At 43.5% G+C, this 17,624-nt stretch overlaps 1 protein-coding gene and 1 pseudogene across 4 annotated transcripts in view; one reads left to right on the top strand and one right to left on the bottom strand.

The window, feature by feature from the left end:
* The window catches only part of PIP5K1A (phosphatidylinositol-4-phosphate 5-kinase type 1 alpha), a 32,386-nt gene extending 16,663 nt beyond the window's left edge, over positions 1 to 15,723 (bottom strand). The window contains exons 1-3 of one of the 4 annotated variants that reach the window (XR_012491603.1): positions 15,217 to 15,449; positions 6,238 to 6,276; positions 110 to 141 (exon numbers count right to left, since the gene is read on the bottom strand). Coding sequence is in view for 3 of the 4 variants with exons in the window: in XM_019739953.2 (XP_019595512.1) it covers positions 110 to 141; positions 6,238 to 6,276; positions 15,217 to 15,298 (153 nt within the window). In the remaining variant the exon portion in view is untranslated. Of the gene's footprint in view, positions 1 to 109; positions 142 to 6,237; positions 6,277 to 14,401; positions 14,598 to 15,216 lie in introns of those variants that run through there. The other 3 variants (XM_019739953.2, XM_019739954.2, XM_074318567.1) reach the window with 3 other exon arrangements.
* LOC109451602 (large ribosomal subunit protein eL31) lies at positions 12,776 to 13,223 on the top strand (annotated as a pseudogene).
* Positions 15,724 to 17,624: the final 1,901 nt, after the last annotated feature.

Raw genomic sequence — 17,624 nt, 5'->3', positions numbered from 1 at the left:
ATGTAAGAACCCTGTCGAGCTCCCAAGACCCAAGTGGGGGAAAACAAAGGTCGTAAAGAGCTATCCCAGAATTAAAGTTTTAGAGTTGTCGTATCAATATATAACTTACCTCAGATGTCGTGGATCTCTTGATTCCAGATGCTGTTCAAAAATAAACAAAACACAATCATAAGTGTGTTCTCTCTCTCTCTCTCTCTCTCTCTCTCACACACACACAGTCTCCACCACGCACACTGAAAGAATCAGGGTCTGAGTCCAACTAGACGTGACCATGAGCTTCCTGCCTGCTGCTCTGTCATACCAGATCCTTCTGGAGAGATTTTTAAATGTCCTTCCTCTCCCTCCTTCGTGCCCACAGAGCCCTAACGCACATTCCATTCTGTTCTAGTCCCTTTTCTTACTCCATTCCTCATGTTTGTTCTGGGAAATATATCTGTTCTGAACATGTCTAACATCAGAGTCAGAGGATCGCACTGATCCCACGGCTGAACGAGAACAAGCGTAAGACAGCCCCAAGACACTGGGTTTTGATTCATTTTTCCTCTAGAACTGAAAGGCTAAGAACTTTTGGAGCTTATTACGGAGCTTTCATTCCTCTATTATTTCAGAAAAAAGGTAAAGAGTTGATCTGTGGAGACGAGGAGGCTGAGGAGGAGAAAATGCAACGTCAAAATAATGAAAAGGCATTCAGTGCAGCAGAAACGGACTCTGCATCCCTATAGTCTCGTCTTGATTTCTGCTGCAAACTGACAGGAAGGCACTGGCATTTACTTACTAACGTTAAGTTTTACTTACTAAATATTCAACCAGTGCAGATGTGTAAGGTAAGTGTGTAGTTAAGTCTCATAATTATTATTTATGACTTTTATCCATTTAAACTTAGGAAAGATTTCAAAATAAGTATGTGTAGAAAGTGACTAAAAGACCATCTCTATAGAACAATCTGCTCTGACAGGTGAAGTCAATTCTTAAGGGTTTGCCGTCCCCATTGCCATCCATTACCACGTTGGAGACACATGACGACAGACCTTCCTTCCCTTTTCACACTGGAGAATGTTGGCCTCTATCTGACTGATATATCACTTCAATCTAGGTCTAAAGAATTCAAAGGGAATAAAGAACATCCATATCAAAGAAAAGTAAAAAAGGGAGTCCAAACGGGATGAATCTTCAATCCCGTAAGTTAATACCTGAGTAGAAGACCCCAGTTCCCATCCACATGTCAGGATTAATGGTGAGGCAGCAACACAGACACATAGGATTAAGGACAATCAGGTAAATCCCTAATTATGACTGTTTAAGGGGAATGTTCAAGTGCCCCGAGAATTCCGGAATCTAACTGGGCTCAGAGGAATGGCTGTGACAGTCTTTAGCAGTACAAAGGCCGAAGTACAAAGCACTTAGTAGTACAAAGGCCAAAGACCCAGTATTTCTGGTACCAACAAGCAGAGCAGCAAAATTTCCTTCCTCGTGGTGAGTCAGGGTGGCAAAAAATGGGGAACAGATGGCTTTCATTTCTCTCCCCAAAAAGGAGGCAAGGAAATGTCACCTCGCTATTAGGAAGACATGCTAAATAAAATGACCCAGAAAATGGGGCAAACAGCAGAGCCCAATAATCTACCCCATGTGTAGGGTGGTTCATCGTCAATAAGGTCGACTTGAGCTGGTGAAAGACCGGGAAAATCAGGACTGGAACCCTAAGCTAACGCTTCCAAGGAACAAATAAGCCAGGATGACTCAGATTTATAATTAACACTGCTACTGACTTACTGCAAAATTTGAGGTGTCCACCAACAAAAAGCCAAACCTTTTATATGTTACAACCTTGTAGCCAAGAGCAAATCAACATGCTGAGCTATTTAAAAATCAGAAGGCCTGGGTTTAAATTCCTGTTACACCCGGCAAACTGTTCTGGATATTTCATTAAAAGAGGAAGCTGTATTAGGTTATGCAAAGATTAAATGAGCTCAGCTAAATCAAAGTACTTCGCGGACTGTAAAGTGCTACACAAATATGTTGCCATGTGTGATTGCTAACGCGAGAGCAAAGTTGGGCCCACAGCGGGTGTAAAGTTCAATTACCTGGCCTTCGTGCAATTCTAACTAGTATCGCAAGGTACTTGGCCCCTCCCCACCCCCTCAGCTTCTCCACCCCACCCCCCAAAAGTGCACACACACAACTCTAGCATCAGTGATTGTGACGAAATCGGGATGCTTTCAGTTGAGAAGACAAATACTGCTTCTGGACTTCTTGGTCAGTGCCTGGCCGACCCCTTCCTCTTTTTCCTCGGAGGGTAGGTGTGGAAGGGATCTGGCAGAACCAAGAAGAGCCAACACCCAGTCCTCGTCTGACAGTGTCACCTAGAAAATAGCCTTGTCTGTTCGCAAGGAGTTACTGTACAAAGTTAAGCAATGGGGAAAAAGCAGGTAAGTGATTTAAAGCCGAGTGGGTCTGGGGCTTTCTTATGTTGCCACCTCTCCTAGTTTTATCACACAAACACGTAGCTCCAGGGCTGCTAACTCCTGTCAAGTCCCTAGAACGAGGGCGGGAGGACTTATCAGTGGAATTTTGGTGCCAGTTGCTTAGCTATCTGCAACTGTAAATTAGTGCCAGCTGAGGCAGTCGGAAAGATACTGGGGTTTAAATATTAATGATAATAATCAGACCAAGTAACACAGGGAGGAGGAGAATCAGGACCCAAGACTCACTCTCTTCCTCGCCTGAAGTTGTGCCCCTTGGGCACAGATCAGAGCTCCAACCTACCAAAGAGCGGAAGGGAGGACAAAAATACCAAAGAATTTTACCAACGTTGCCCGACCATCCAGCTTGGTCCCGAAACCCAATGAAGAGCAGAGTGACATTTCAGGGAACCGTCTGCTAAAGGCTGACCAACTGGTCCAAAGCTCTGCCAGTGAGAAACTGTCTATCGAGAAGTCTCACCAGCATGGTACCTGATCACCTCAAAATCAAGCTTTCTCTTCTATAAGTACAGAAAAAGGGGAAAAGGAAAAAAACAAGGAGGGGGAGCAGAGGGAAAGGAAGGAGGAGAGAAGAGGAGAGAGACAGATCAGCAGAATATTAATCAACAGAAAGTTTCTCTAGCATCTTTGTGAAAAATACTCTCATAAGCCTGTTATCATTTTATAATCCATATCGATGATCCATCTGTCATTCTCTTTTTGGATAGGGAAACTGAATAGGCGAAAGGGTTCCAACGTTCCAGTTTACTTTTCTCAGGGAAAAACCTTTCTCCTGAGAAATGTGAGACCTGCCTTTCCCCATCTAAGTCAAAACTCGGAAGGATGACTATTAATGTGGCCACGTTATCAGCAGTCCACACTAGAAGCGAGGTGTGTGCTACAAGAAAGGGGAGCACATTACCCCAGGGTGGGGGTACAGAGGCTGACAGCTTGGCTACACAGGCTATAGAGAAGCTCTGAGACCGGCTTCTCCTCACTGGCTCCATCCTAACACAGCTCAGCAGCGGTTCAACGCAGAATTATTTCTGCTCCTCCCCATTTTCATTTATTCAACTACGTATCGATCATGGGTTATAGGTCAGGAACTACGCTAGGCTCTCTGGACAGAGTTTTATGTTCCTGACCTGGAGGAACGCACACTATTTCTGCTTTTCTCCTTCATCACTTGGACATCTCCACATTCTCCTATTTCATTTTAATGCTGACCACGATACTAAACTGAAATGCTGACACGTTTTTAGGCGGGCTCTTTCTCTCCACTGACCAAACAATTTATATTTTTATGGCCCTTTAAAAGCTTACAAACAGATCTTGTTTGGCCCTCAAAACAACACTACAGGGTGTGGGAATTTTTAATTAAGGACTTAGGAGACACATCCACCAAATGTAATGTGTGAAACTTGTCTGGGTGCTGATTGGAAAATAAGCTAAAAAGATTTCCAACACAGGGTCCTTGAGAGGAGAAATTAAATAATTTGTTCATGTTGCAGCTGTGCCAATGCAACCGTGGGTACTGTTTCAATTCCTTCCCTCTCTCTCCCCGCCAAAATAGAGTCCTGAACTGTAGAAATACATTCTGAAGTATTTATGGCTGAAATCACATGAAGACTGGGTTTGCTTTTAAAACATCCCAGGGAGGGGTGGTGGTTCTGGTGGTGGCGGCGGCAGCAGAAGAATATATGCAACAAGATGGGCCAAATGTTGCTGTTGAAGCGAGCAGACGGGTATGTGGACGTTCATTATGCTACTATCTCTATTTTGTGTGTGTTTGAAAAGTTTTATAATGAAAAGTTTAGGGGAAAAAATACCACAGAAGAAAAGAAAGCAAGTCTGGATAAGATAAGCAAGCGTCTCCAGCTGAGCTGCCTTCTTTCTGAGAGGTTTTCTCTAGCAAAAGCAAGCATCACGGATGACGTTCTAACAGTGCAATTGTTTTTATATTATACTAACGGACACCTACTTACGAACAGGCCTTGGACCAAGAAGCATTTACACAACTAGCTAGTGTTGCTCTACGGGAAAGACAAAAATAAAGTCATGACAAACAGGTTGCAGCAGAAAAAATAATAGTTCAAGTAACTGATTTATGAGTGTGTCAATAGATGATACAGAGCCAACTACGGTGACTTTGAGGCCTAGTCCCTCTGCAGAAAGAAGAAAATGTGAAAGACCTAGAGAAGCAAGGGTGTACTCACTTTGGGAATTTCTTTTTTTTTTTTTCATTCTACTCAGGGCGTGCTCAGTCTGGCTGAAATCTATAGCTGTTAATGAAAGCTGATTTTTAAGTAGAACAAGTTGAAAACTTAGCTCTTTCAGCCACAAGTGAAGCTGCTGGTCCATTTTCAAGCTAAAAAATCAATAACCATTTATATTATGAAAAAAAAAATCACTCAGAAAGGGCCTTTGAGATTTTTAGTCTAACCCTCTGTTTTATAAATAAAAGCACAGAGCATAAGGGATGAGCTCAAAGGCGGCGACAGAGCCAGAACTGGACACATTCCTAAGCCCCAATTTAACTCTCTTTTTTTCTGAACCATCTTTTGTTTTCAGCTTCCTGGTCAAGGAGAGTCTAGGTGGGACAAGAAAGCACAAGGGCACTTAGCAGTAGGTCCTCACTAGCAGTGGAAAGTACCTTTTGTCTTTGCAATAAGACATCAACAATTTCAACAGAGGGGAAAAAAAAAGGGCTCCTTCATCTCAGATGAGAGTTTTCCTTTTGGTGTATGCGGGACCATGACTTGCTCTGATTAAAAGCAAAAGGCTTGATTACTGAATCTGCAATGGACAAAAAGAGGGCATCTGATAGGCAAATGCTTTTGTTTTGTTTTAGGGATCTTGGAATCGACTGCAGCCTCAGTTACCAATCCTTGGCATAAATCCACATTAACTTCTAAAATAGTTTCTCCAAGAATGATCCATGACTCCACATGTTATGCACAGAGGAGCTCAGAATTTTGTTGCTTTTTTAGGAGAGCTGTTATACAACCAGAAGGGTAAGTTTCCTTCTGTACTATTCTCTCCTTCACCAAGGATTACTGGTTCGGTCAATACCCACTCAACAACAAATATTTAATTTGTTAAGTCAAGTTAGTTCACACACAAACTTTCAGGTTAGTGAGGAAGCAATGACAGCAGAGTGGGGAGGAACGTGGGCTCTGAAATCAGAACACCTAGGTGTGAATACGAGGTCCACCATTTACTAACCAGGTAACCTTGGACAAGTTTAGTAAAACTCTCAGGCCTCGGTTACCTCGTGTCGAAAATGGAGAAATAATACCATGTACCTCACAGGGTTGTTATGGGAATTAAATGAGTCATGTACAGCACTTATATGGATTCTATAAAAACAAGCAATTATTATTATCCCTGTGAATTATGAAACTCCATCTACAAGATGGGAAAGTCAGGGCACGAGAGGTACAGCAGAGAGGGAAAAAAAAGAGTGGAGACTCATTTACTGAAACAAAAGGAAATGAAGCTGTGGGAAGATTTCAAGGGAGACAAAAGGTAGTTGATTGATTCGTGTGTATCATGGAACTATGAGAAAAGATCCTTCTGTGTGAAGATAGCATCTGTTTTGGAGAGGGCAGCGGGAAACGGGAGCTGAAGTACATTGTGCTTACAAGACAGCCACAGCCTTCGCAGCAGAAGACCGTGCACTAACACTACAAGGTCTGCAATTGTTATGAGGCAGAGGAGTTGGCTGCCAATGAATGCGAGCTCATGCTTCTTCAGCACAGATACACATCAGATCTACCTCTCTCACGCTTGACCCCACAGCACAGAAAGTTGGGACCTAAATGAGGAAAAACAGAAAGTTATCACTTACTTCTGGGTTGTACTTGCTTATAGCAGAATAAGCATAGCTTTTTAAAAAACTCTCAAGTTCAAAATTACGAATAGGATCTGGCCTGAGCCCCAGCACCACACTGTGAAATATGAGATGAGTTTTTTGCAGTTGTAGATAAATGTCCAAAAAATGAAAGAAGGAAAACCTCTGGTAGAAAAATACCAAGTCACAAAATTTGTAACCCAAATCATTTCACTCCAGAGTGATTTCAGATTGGCTAAAACATTTCAGGTATAAAACTCTTTTGCACGCAGGCTTCTAATCTTTAAGAAAAAGAAAAAAAAAGAATATGTACACATTTTATTTGAGGATCTTCCACTTTTGGAAGGCAATTTGGCAATACGTAGCAAAAAGCCTTAAAAACAAGTATGTAAAATTTGACCCAGAAGTGGGACTTTATCCTAAGGAAATAGTCAAGTGAACAAAGATGAATATACAAAGATATTTACAGCACTATATATAATAACTATAATATACAAAGATATATACAGCACTGTATATAATAACTATAATAGATACTATAATTGGAAAGACTCAAATGAACAAGGGATTGGTGATATAAATTGTGGTGTAGTCATAAAATGGAATAGTATATAACCATAATTTTTATGTGTATTTATGGATAGGATGTCACAATAAGTTGTTGGAGAAGGTAAAAAAATTACGTAATATTTTTGAAAAACGCACCTCTAAATTCACATGTATTCATACACGTAGCAAGGGGTCCAAAAGATCATATACCAAAATGTTAAAATATGACTGTCTTGGATGGTGGGGTTAGGTTGATTTTGCAACTTTAAATTTCTGTTTTTCCTTACCTACAAAAATTTTCTATTAACAAGTAATTACACAGATAATTTAATAATTAAAGAAAAGACACACACACCCAGGTGGCTTTATGGGTGTTCTCTTTGCTTGTATAACCCATTTTCCCCTGTAAACCACCACTCAACAGTCCCACACATACAGAGCAACATAACTCGCCACACCACACATTAACTCAAGCTCATTACAATTCCCTTATGCTGCTGCTGCAGGGACAGACTAGAAGGGAAAAGATGAAAAGAAAATGCCTTGAGTGCTGCCGACAATCCCAAGCTACAAATAAGCCGGACCCCTCTACTCACTCTCTCTCCTACATATTACTTGGAGAGGCCTATTCAACCTGAAACAAACCTACATCAGTACATAGGAGGGGTTTACTTCTCGTATCCTTCAGAATATCAACATTCTCTTATAAAATGGGTACCTCACTTCAGCGTATCTCCAGGATGACAAGACTTGAAAAAAATCTAAAAGACCTAGCCTCTGAATTAGGAAAATAAGCTGGGAAACCTTTACTGTTACTAAAATAATTTGAAAACAGCTGAATCGGACTAGTCAAGTGCCGAAGTGAAAACAACTCCATTCTTGCTAACATACAAAGCCGAATCATCACATCATGCCACAAAAAATTTATCTTGAGTAACCCTGGACTGGTTGTCTTAAGGAAGCATTCCATTTTGGTCTCTGGCCCCACCCTACTAATGTTTGTGGTGACAGAGATACTGGAGGGGCTGGTTCTAGTCACTCGGCAAAACACCACTGTGACTCTCCATAAATGTGCCACTACTAAGCCACTGGAGACTGAGACTCACGATTGCGAGGAAGGAGAAAATGGAGGAGAGGAGAAAAACCCATCACTATAATTCTGAAAAGTGTGAAAAGGGCAAACTTCAGAAGGGAAATGAGTTGGACTTGAAAGAGGAGATCGCTGAACAAAGACATTTTCAGGTAGTAAAGAGCTCAGAAATCAGAATTGTTTTCCCCGTGGCATGTGGAACGAAACAGAGCTGACCTTAATACCAGAGCCTCTCCCTGTGTTTTCAGAGCAGAAGCATTTCCGTCAGAGACGGGATGACATCACCCACCAGACGAGCAACTAAGAGGCAGTGTGTGACTGACTTCGATGTTTGAAGTATGCATATAATTTGGGGACAGTAGAGGCCAGCCGGATGTGCATTCCTCAGACAAGTGGAGTTGTGTCTGAACAGGTCACAGAGAAGCAATCCCAGAGACCTACTACCTAAATGTGTGGCCAGTAATTCCTACTACACAGAGCACAGAGACAAACAGGCTTATCGGAAGCAAAATGCTAACTCTTAGGGGGCGTTTGGTTGATAAGATTGAGAGCCAGAGGTACTGTATACCCCTGCAGGGGGGAGGCACGATATGTTCTCCGAATGAAAACACTCAGAAATATGTCTCAAGTGTCAGCCTGCCTCATGAGAAGTATTGCTGAGCACACAGCTCTAAGAGAGAGTGTTATTTTTAAAAAGGTACCATTACTGCACCCTCAAATCAGGAGTAAACCAAGCCAATTAAGAAACCAAGCCACATCTCAGAGAAAAGCTAAATTTTGTTTCCTAGCAGGTATCAGTTTCAGTTTTTCAAGGATCTTCTAGGAAAAAGTCAGAAAAGGAAGGACGCTCCTAGAAACTAGAAGCTAGAAAGCAGTTTGAGCTACCGCAGCTAAAAGCCAATTAAGTAGCAAAGAACAAGCCACAAATGTACTAAGACTCATCTTGGTCACACACAGCCTTTTATGCAACATCTTTGCCACTGGTAACAACCTCTCAACCTCAGTTTCCTAAATTGGAAAAGGAGAAAGTACATTTCCTTCTAGTGATAAACTTTTCCTTCTAGTTCTACAAGGCAAATTTTATGGTTGGAGGCCTCGAATATGTATTTCTTGGCACTAAAACTTTGATTGAAAACACGAAGAAAATCTGAGTCCTTCTTTAAAAGACCCGAGTCTCCAGGACAAGCCATCCTTGACCAAGAGGTAGCTGCGATTTCTGGCAGATTGCCATCTCCTAATGCAATGTACAAACCTGGCTTTACCTATCTTGAAAAAGCAATGAATCTTGCTGGGTTGAAATGTACGTTTCAGCAGAGAAAGCCTAACGTTAATGATATCACAATGAGCATTAATTGCCCCAACCTTGCACTTCAAGGCAATTACCCACCAATGCAAGGAAATCAGAGCTATACGGCCAAGTCGCTTCTCTGCCACTCCTTTTATATATGTTCTTGTCGATGAAAACTTGACGTTTCCCAGGCTTGTTTACCTACACTGTGCAAAGGAAAGCCAATCCACTCTACTCGAGCTAATGGTGTGTATATCCTACAAAACCTCTTCCGATGCTCTCCCCCAGCTTCCCTTGCTTACCTTTCCTTAGCCCACTCCCCATCAAATGATCATTTGGGGCAGTGCTTTTCTGGGTTAATTCCATACTGCTGTGCTCGCTTCGGCAGCACATATACTAAAATTCCGTATCGCTCACTAAAGTGTACAAGACAAATTATAAACTATATTGAACTCTCTAGTAGCAACTTGCCCCTGCCTTTCTGCCAAAGTCTTCCTCAGCCTCCAACAATATGGAGACTTTTCCAGAATCTGAGGTTTTTCAATACCTATTGAATACAGACATTACAAATAAATGGACTGGAATTTCACAGGAAGAGAGAGAAAAATGATTGGAGACAAAGTTTAAAAAGATGGAGCGGTTGAGGAAAAAAGTTGACTTCAAACAAAAAATAGTAAAAGAAACAATAGTAGCACATAAAAGACATGAACAAAACAGGATCAACACATACGTAGACACTGAACAATGCTCTCTTTTGCTAGGAAAGGGTGGAGAAGTGAAGTGCAATAGAGGAAATGGGTTCAGAAGGGATTTCCTCTAGGAAACACCATCAGTCCAAACACTGTGAGACTGAATGGGGGCTGGGGTTTGGAACACGGAGAAACAGATTCCCTCTGCCAGGCTATCAGAAAATAGCATATTTCCTGAAGTATACTTTTACACTTGATCAAGAAAATACACCTAGTAAAAAGGAGGGAGGGAGGGAGGGAGGGAGGGAGGGAGGGAGGGAGAGAGAGAGAGAGAGAGAGAGAGAGAGAGAGAGAGAGAGAAGAAACTGACAACTTTGGTCTTACTGCTTTCTTTATGGCAAGAATATCCCAAAATTCTGAAAGAAAATAGTCAGCTTAAACGATCAAATAATCACCTTCCTTCTCCCCAGCTCTGTCTCTGGCCTGGTGTTATCTCTGTTGTTCACTTCACAAGCTATAGATTCCATTATAAAGAAAAATAGGCTGATAAAATATGTACTAGCTAGTACGTATGTGAGCAGTTATTAATCAGAAGAGTTTCATATCAACCCAGAGCAGCACACAGAAATTAACAAGCAAAACATACTATTTTGATAGTCAAAGTTTAAGCAGCCATGGCAGAAATAAATGGTTAATCAAAAACAATGACATTCTGATGTCAGTTTTCTGGCAGAATCTATCAAGATGACAAAAGCAAAAGGAGGGGAGGGGTGTCAAAACCCCCTGAAAAGAAAGCAAACAGAAAAACCTCTCCCTACTTACAAAGTATCAAATCAAAATGGTACCTGGTGATATTCTGACTACATGACTTTCTGTTCTATCTTTATGTTTCCAAATTTCAGTTTCTCGCTGGAGTAAAGTGATTGAAGTTACATGACTTTTCAGTAGTACTGAAGAATTGAAAGGAAAGGGGATCAACCTACAAATGGCTTACCCTGTATACAAAGAACACAGACAACAACCCTCAACAAAATCCCTACCATTTGGAGTTATCAGATTACAGCCTCATTTACTGGTAGGGCTCTGCTGGGAAGAACAAAGCCACCAAAAACAAGGACTGATGAGGTTGCCCTACTAGAAAGGTCCCAAGCAAAAACACTGGTGTCCTCTGGGGTTCTGTCCGTAGGTTAAGGGGGGAAAAAGTGTGTGTGTGGGGAAAAGAGCTGTAAAGTTATCTCCAAAGCATTATGCTTATGATAAAATCATACAGGTGAAGGGTGATAATTTCAGAAATGTTCTGGCCTGAAGCAAAAGGAGCTGCCGGTCCAGATCTTCTAAGGTCTCAAGTTCTTTTTCTTGGGGGAGTCATACGTGATTTTATCACACAGCTCTAATTTCAGGGGAGCAGTGTACACTGTAGCATTCTAACTTTACTTTCTAACTCCTCCATTAACTTCAAATCAAGTCTCCAAAACACTGCCCCCTTTCCACGGCCTTCATGGTAGTGAAAAGGGGACTCAGTGGCCGAATTTCAAGCTCTTGATGGACTCGTCAAACCACAAATAGGGAAATGGGCTCTCTGTACGTTAGTGTGACAGATGGTTACACTGCCAACAGCACTTGATCAGGGCTGATTTTATTTTTTAAGTGGTGGGTGCTACCAGTGTCCAAATAATGATGCTGGGGGAGAAAGGAAGAGAAGGAACACATTTCCTGCACCCAGGAAGCAGCTGATACTAGCCAGCAAACTGCATCACCTTTTATTAACAACCAAAGTGTAAGAATAAGCCACTTACTCTTATTCTTGGCTGCTGTAAGCCGATGGCTGCTGTAAACTGATATTTATTTATAATTGCCTCCCCCAATCCAAACATGGTAATTACTCCAATGGGAAAAGATGTCAAGCATCTCTCAGAGCATATGGTTTGTGCTACCCTCTGTATTTCACTTGTCAGCAGCATAAAAGACCAGCTCTGGTTTAATGGTGAAATAATCTAGACGGGTTTAACACTGGCAGGGAACAAATGTTCTGAATAACCTGTGCTTCCTATTTGAATGCCAGAAGATACTGAGCCTCCAAAGGTTATGAGTGGCTTATTTAAAAACATCAATCTGCCCTGAATCCTGACGTTCTTATTTTGTATCCATTTTCAACACTGCCGGAGAATCTTGCTTTTAGGATTTCCAAGTTTCACCAAAATTTGAGTTCAGCTAAACATCTAAAAACAATAAATTAGTCTTAGGATGGTTAAAAGGTACACACACACACCCTACCTTGAATTTCTATAAGACTAGCCGTCTAGCCTTGAACAATTTAGGAAATCATAAGCCATTGCTTATTCCTGACGATGCCTAATTCCCCAGGTCCCATCCATCCAGAGCACCGCTCTCCTCCAATCACAAATAAAAGCCATCCTTAATAGCCTTTTTTTGGGGCATCAGAATCAAACATCCTATAATTTTCAAAAACATATCCTTGAAATGAACTATTCTACTAAATTAAATTAACTAAGCCCAAACCTAAGTGAACATGCAGATACAGAAAAAAGTCAGTATTGAGTATTTACACACAATAATCCCATGTTTTCAGGAACTTATGAATACAATTTTTCTTTCTGTTTTTCTTTTTTTTTTGAGAGTTTTTATAAGTTTATTTGAGCCAAAATGATGACATATGCCGGGGAACAAGATCTCAAATGCTCTCCATTTTTCTTAACACGTTGCGTACGGATCACGAGAATCTTCACGAGGGATTTAAACCCCGCCATACGCAATGTGTTAATCCAAGTATTTCAATATTTGCCAAAGAAGCAGAGAAGGAGGGCTTTCCCATGTGGGCCCGGCAGAATGGCTCCCGCAGAGAAGGGTGGCCATTCTGCCATCAGTGAGGTAATGACCAGGGAATCCACCATCAACATTCAAAGCGCATTCATGAAGTGGGTTTCGAGGAGCGTGCCCCTTAGGCACTCAAAAAGACCTGGAAATTTGCCGTGAAGGAGATGGGAACTCCAGATGTGCGCATGACACCAGACTCAGCAAAGATCTGGGCCAAAGGAATAAGGAATGTCCCATACTGTATCCATGTGCGGTTGTCCAGAAAATGTAATGAGGATGAAGACTCACCCAATAAGCTCTATACACGTTGGTTACCTCTGCACCTGTTACCACTTTCAAAGATCTACAAATAGTTAATGTGGATAAGAACTGCTGATTGTGGAAGAAAGTGCTAAAACTGCCAAAAAAAAAAAAAAAAAAAAAAGAGCAGCAGCAGAGAAGGAGGGTGTAAGAAACAAAACTACAAAAAGGAATCTAAAGCTATTTATTTTTAAACACCTTTACACCTTGACTTCAGATATGAAGACAGTGGAGTCAAGAACATGCGAAGTCCACTGAAAACTAACGTGACTTTCTGGTGAAAACAACAGAAAAAACATTTATACAACTTGAATTTTACCAACTGCTAGCCCTAAGATCTGGCAGAAAACATAAAAATATACAAAAATATCAAATAGTGACATCTCAAAAAGATAGGACTGGCTGAAATAGGAGTAGATGGAAGAGGAGGAAGATGCATCAGTAAGTGACAAAGAAATACTTCCTTTTACTCTTAAATCTGTCCACCTGGACAATACTTTCATGAGTTAGAGGCTGAGTCAAGTTTCGGGATATAAACACGTGGTTTTTAAGATTAACCTGGTTTCTAACAGAGAGAATACCTGACTTGATAGTTAAGATGTGTAAAGAGCACACATGACCATTCTTCTTTCTTGCATTGGAGCAGGGGGGAAACAGATTTTAAATTAAGAGCTACTATATAAAAAAACTTGTCGTTTTTACTTGATCCTTCTTCACACTTAGGAACATGAGTTGTTCTGGCCCTCTACTGCTTTTATAGGAAAGGCAAAAAAATCACCTCTCAAGAAACTAAAAATAGTGTGTACGTAAATAAAACTGCATCTTATGAAGAAGATATGTGTGACCATTTATGAGCTCATCTGAGCTGAATATGAAAAGTGGAAGGAACCCTCTATTTAGCCAACTCAAAGTGGCAGGGATCCAATCCCAGGCTTAAGGAATGTCAACATCTCAAGGTAAGCACCCTACACCTGGTCGCCTCTCCTGTTTACAGTGTAGAGGCACCAGTCACGGTGGAACACCAGACATTTCTGGTGGAAGCTCTAGAACAGTTTCTGACTCAAACTCCCCCCACACATCCACATCCCAACACCACACATTTTCCCTCCTACACACAATCTGGTGCTTTTCTTGTGGGTTCCTCAGCCCTCCCTCAACCTTCCATAGCTTCTACCTACTTTGCGCTGCAGTCCCTGGCTCCATTCCCCAACAGCCCGTTTCCTCATCCAGCCGAAGCATTCCTCCGGCCCATTTCCCATTATGCAACCCAGTATTTCCCCCACAGCACTCAGAGCCACCCCCAACTCCATCCTCCTCACACCTGCTTTCCAACATCACCTCTCTCAGCCTCTCCTGCAACTCGAGACTCCATCATTCCACCTTCTCCGTCTGTTATTAGGGTCCTTTAGCCCTAATTTTCCACATCCCTCAGGCTCTCTTCCAAACTTCTCATTCCTTCCCAAACTCGGTGAGTCGAGGGAGGAGTCGTCAAGGCTGGATGTTTGGTAAAATGTGTCCGTGCGAGCACGCGCCCGGTGTAAGTGGGAGGATGGGGGCACCAAGCGCAAAGGAATGACGCATTAGGGGGAGCCTCCGAGGAAAACGACGTCTGCATCAACTCCCACCCTCAACGAAATTCGTAATTCCCTAAACTCCCCAGCAAGCGAAAGCGTGTCATTACTCTCACATATCTGTTAAGTCCCATGGCTTTTCTTCCATATTTTTATCCAACTACCCCCACACACGATCAACCGGCCTCTCACACTGATTCCTCTCCACTTGGGAGGCCTCCGTGTGCTTGACTTTTCTGAACTCCCGTCGGTTGCCCTGCTGTTTCCTCCCTTCCCCTCACCGTCAATCTCCAGCCCTTCCTGACCCTACTCCTTCAAGTCCTCAAGGCGGCCTCCTCGCAGACAGCCGGCGTCTTTGACGGCCCCCGTTTTCTCAGTCAAATCCATCCTTTCCTCGGACTCCCCGGCCCGCTCAGAAAGCCCTGCTGTTTGAAAGCCCAGCCATGGGAAAAGCCCAGCCATCTGTCCTCCCTACCGGCCACTCCTCGGACATCCCCAGCTACAGGTGCCCTCCCACATCTCGCTCTTCGCTCCCACCGCACCGCCGTCATCCGCCCCCTGCCCACGCCCCGCCATGATTACCTGAGGACGAGGTGCAGCCGGGAACCCCGGAATCCACCGACGAAAACCCGCCCGACGACGGCCCAGAGGAGGCCGACGCCATCTTGGCAGCCCCCTCCCCCTCACGGCCTCGCTCCCTTTCAATCCGGTTCTTCCTCTTCTCGGAGTCGAATCTTCCCCACGTCTCTTCACAGAACCCGCGTTCTGCGGGCCCCCTCCCGCCCCCTCCCGGGCCTCTCTCAGACACGTCGGGCCGGCTCCTGGACCAGCTCAGGGACACACCATTCCGCTGGCACGGGGGACGACCCGCGTCTCGCACCCTCTCGGCAACTTGAACGGCTTTCCGCCCGAGCTACTTTACCCTTTCACAAGAGAGTAGGCTCAAGCCGGCGGCCGGGACCACACGTCCGGACCAAATACACGTAAAGGAATCAGGGGGCGTGAGAAGTCCCCGCGGAGCGAGCGCCCCTTCCCCCTCCTCCCTAGTCACAGCCTGTTTATCGCCCAACTCCACCGCTCCGGGTGGCCGGTGAGAGCCTGGCACTGCGCATGCGCCCAACCGTCTCCGCGTTCCAGCCCACTCAACGGGGGGAGGGCGGGCCCGACAGGGCCAAAGCCAATCCGGAGGCTGCGACTAGTCACGTGACGCAGGTCCCTCGGGCCCTAACGAATCCAAGGATTGAATACGTGCGCGCCCCGGGGCGCAGACTGTCCCGACGGTGGCTCGGTGGGTCAATTTCCTTTCGGCTCGTTGGAAGGACTGGGTTGCGTTGCCTGAGATGGGATAAGAGTCGGCTGGGCGGGACCTGTCAATTTTACAGCCCAGGGAAGAACTCCCGACAGAAGCGCCAGGGGCAAGTCGGAGAGGCTAAGCAGTCGAATATCACAAAATAGCACATGCCACCAAGCATTCTTTCAGCTTTACTGCTTTGTTTACTAGTTGAACGTGCGTGCGTGTCGTGTCCTGCCTTCCTCTGAATGACTTTCGAAACAGAGCTACACTTCGTTTGCCTCAAACGCAATGCTGGGCACAGTGACGGAGTTCAGTAAATATGATAAATGATGACCTGTCAAAAAGGGACAAGGAAAGTGATCAGACCGTATCACAATCTTCCCGTGATCTGAACCCTTGGCCTGTAACTCTCGGTTATCTGTGCTCCAAAAGGCATGGAAGATACACAGAGAAAAGTCTTCGTACCTACTCAGTTTTAACAAAGTATCCTGGAGGATGTGAACTCGGGTGGAGATTGAAGACCTGACTGTGTCTCTCTGAAGAGATTAAACTGCTGGAGAGCAACCAGTTGGATTCACCCTTGTATCTTCAGCTCCTCTCCTGATGTGGCTCTGCACATATAGTAGGGGCTTTTTCATTATTGGTGGAATGAATAAATGAAGGAAAATGGAAAAATATCTTAGGTTTGGTAGACCCTGAGATGGCCTGGTTTATCCTCTATCCGGATGTCTTCTGGGTCTTCAAAAGGGAACCTAGGACCTGACCAGGCAGAGAATATCCCCAGGCATTGACCTCTCTACCTTCTACCCCTCCCGTGTCAACATGTAAAATCATTGTTTCCCTGCTGCCATCTGCTGGATTATTCATTCTCCTTTGGGTACTGAGATGATTGGATTGCCATTTGTAATTCCAAAGCAATGGAATTGTGTAGTGTTGAAGTATTTTATGATTGCCTACACCTATACCCCCCCACACCCGATTAAACAGTACAAAAACTAGACAGGTGTGGGCACACCATCTAGCATACGATTTGGCTAACAGGCATTCAATAAATATTTGTTGAATAAATTATCCTTGTTTCCATAAGAGGCATGTAGTTGCTATCATTTCCTGAGTTATTTTAGAAATCAGCTGGTGTAGAGGTAAAGCTGTTTCTGATTTTAAAATTGGAAATAGACAAATAATTAACTTACCAGGAGGTCAAATGGGGTTTTCTCCCTGGGATTGGATCTATGGATTTGATTTCAGCCTTCCGGAAAAAAGAGACCCATCCCTATTTCGCAGCTTCTTAGGGGTCTTTGTTTCTCCTTTCTATACCAGAAAATAGCTACTGTTACTCCTACCACCTTGTATTATGTCAGTCTGTTTACTTGTTGGTTTCCCTCATAACACTGTGAACATTTCAGGGCAAAGGCTACATCTTATCTATTTTTATATCTCAAGGATCTAGATAGAGTAGGTGCCCAATACATGTCTCTTGACTATATGAACGAATGAAGGCAACATTTAAAAAGTTGGGCTAGAGGTGTCTCCCATCTTTTCCCCCCAAACCTTGTCTCTGCCCCCACTCCCACTCACTCCCCAGGATGCTCTGAGTCATGGAGCCACTGGTGCCCAGTAACATTCCTGGCATAGCAGGTCTTCAATGATGTGGCAGGGTGTGGAAGCAGGGGCAGAACAGGACATGTTGGCTTGG

This window comes from Rhinolophus sinicus, linkage group LG14, assembly GCF_036562045.2.
Source record: "Rhinolophus sinicus isolate RSC01 linkage group LG14, ASM3656204v1, whole genome shotgun sequence".
Lineage (NCBI taxonomy): Eukaryota > Metazoa > Chordata > Mammalia > Chiroptera > Rhinolophidae > Rhinolophus > Rhinolophus sinicus.
Note: the sequence above shows the minus strand (reverse complement) of the source record. Positions and strands in the feature narration are given on the sequence as shown.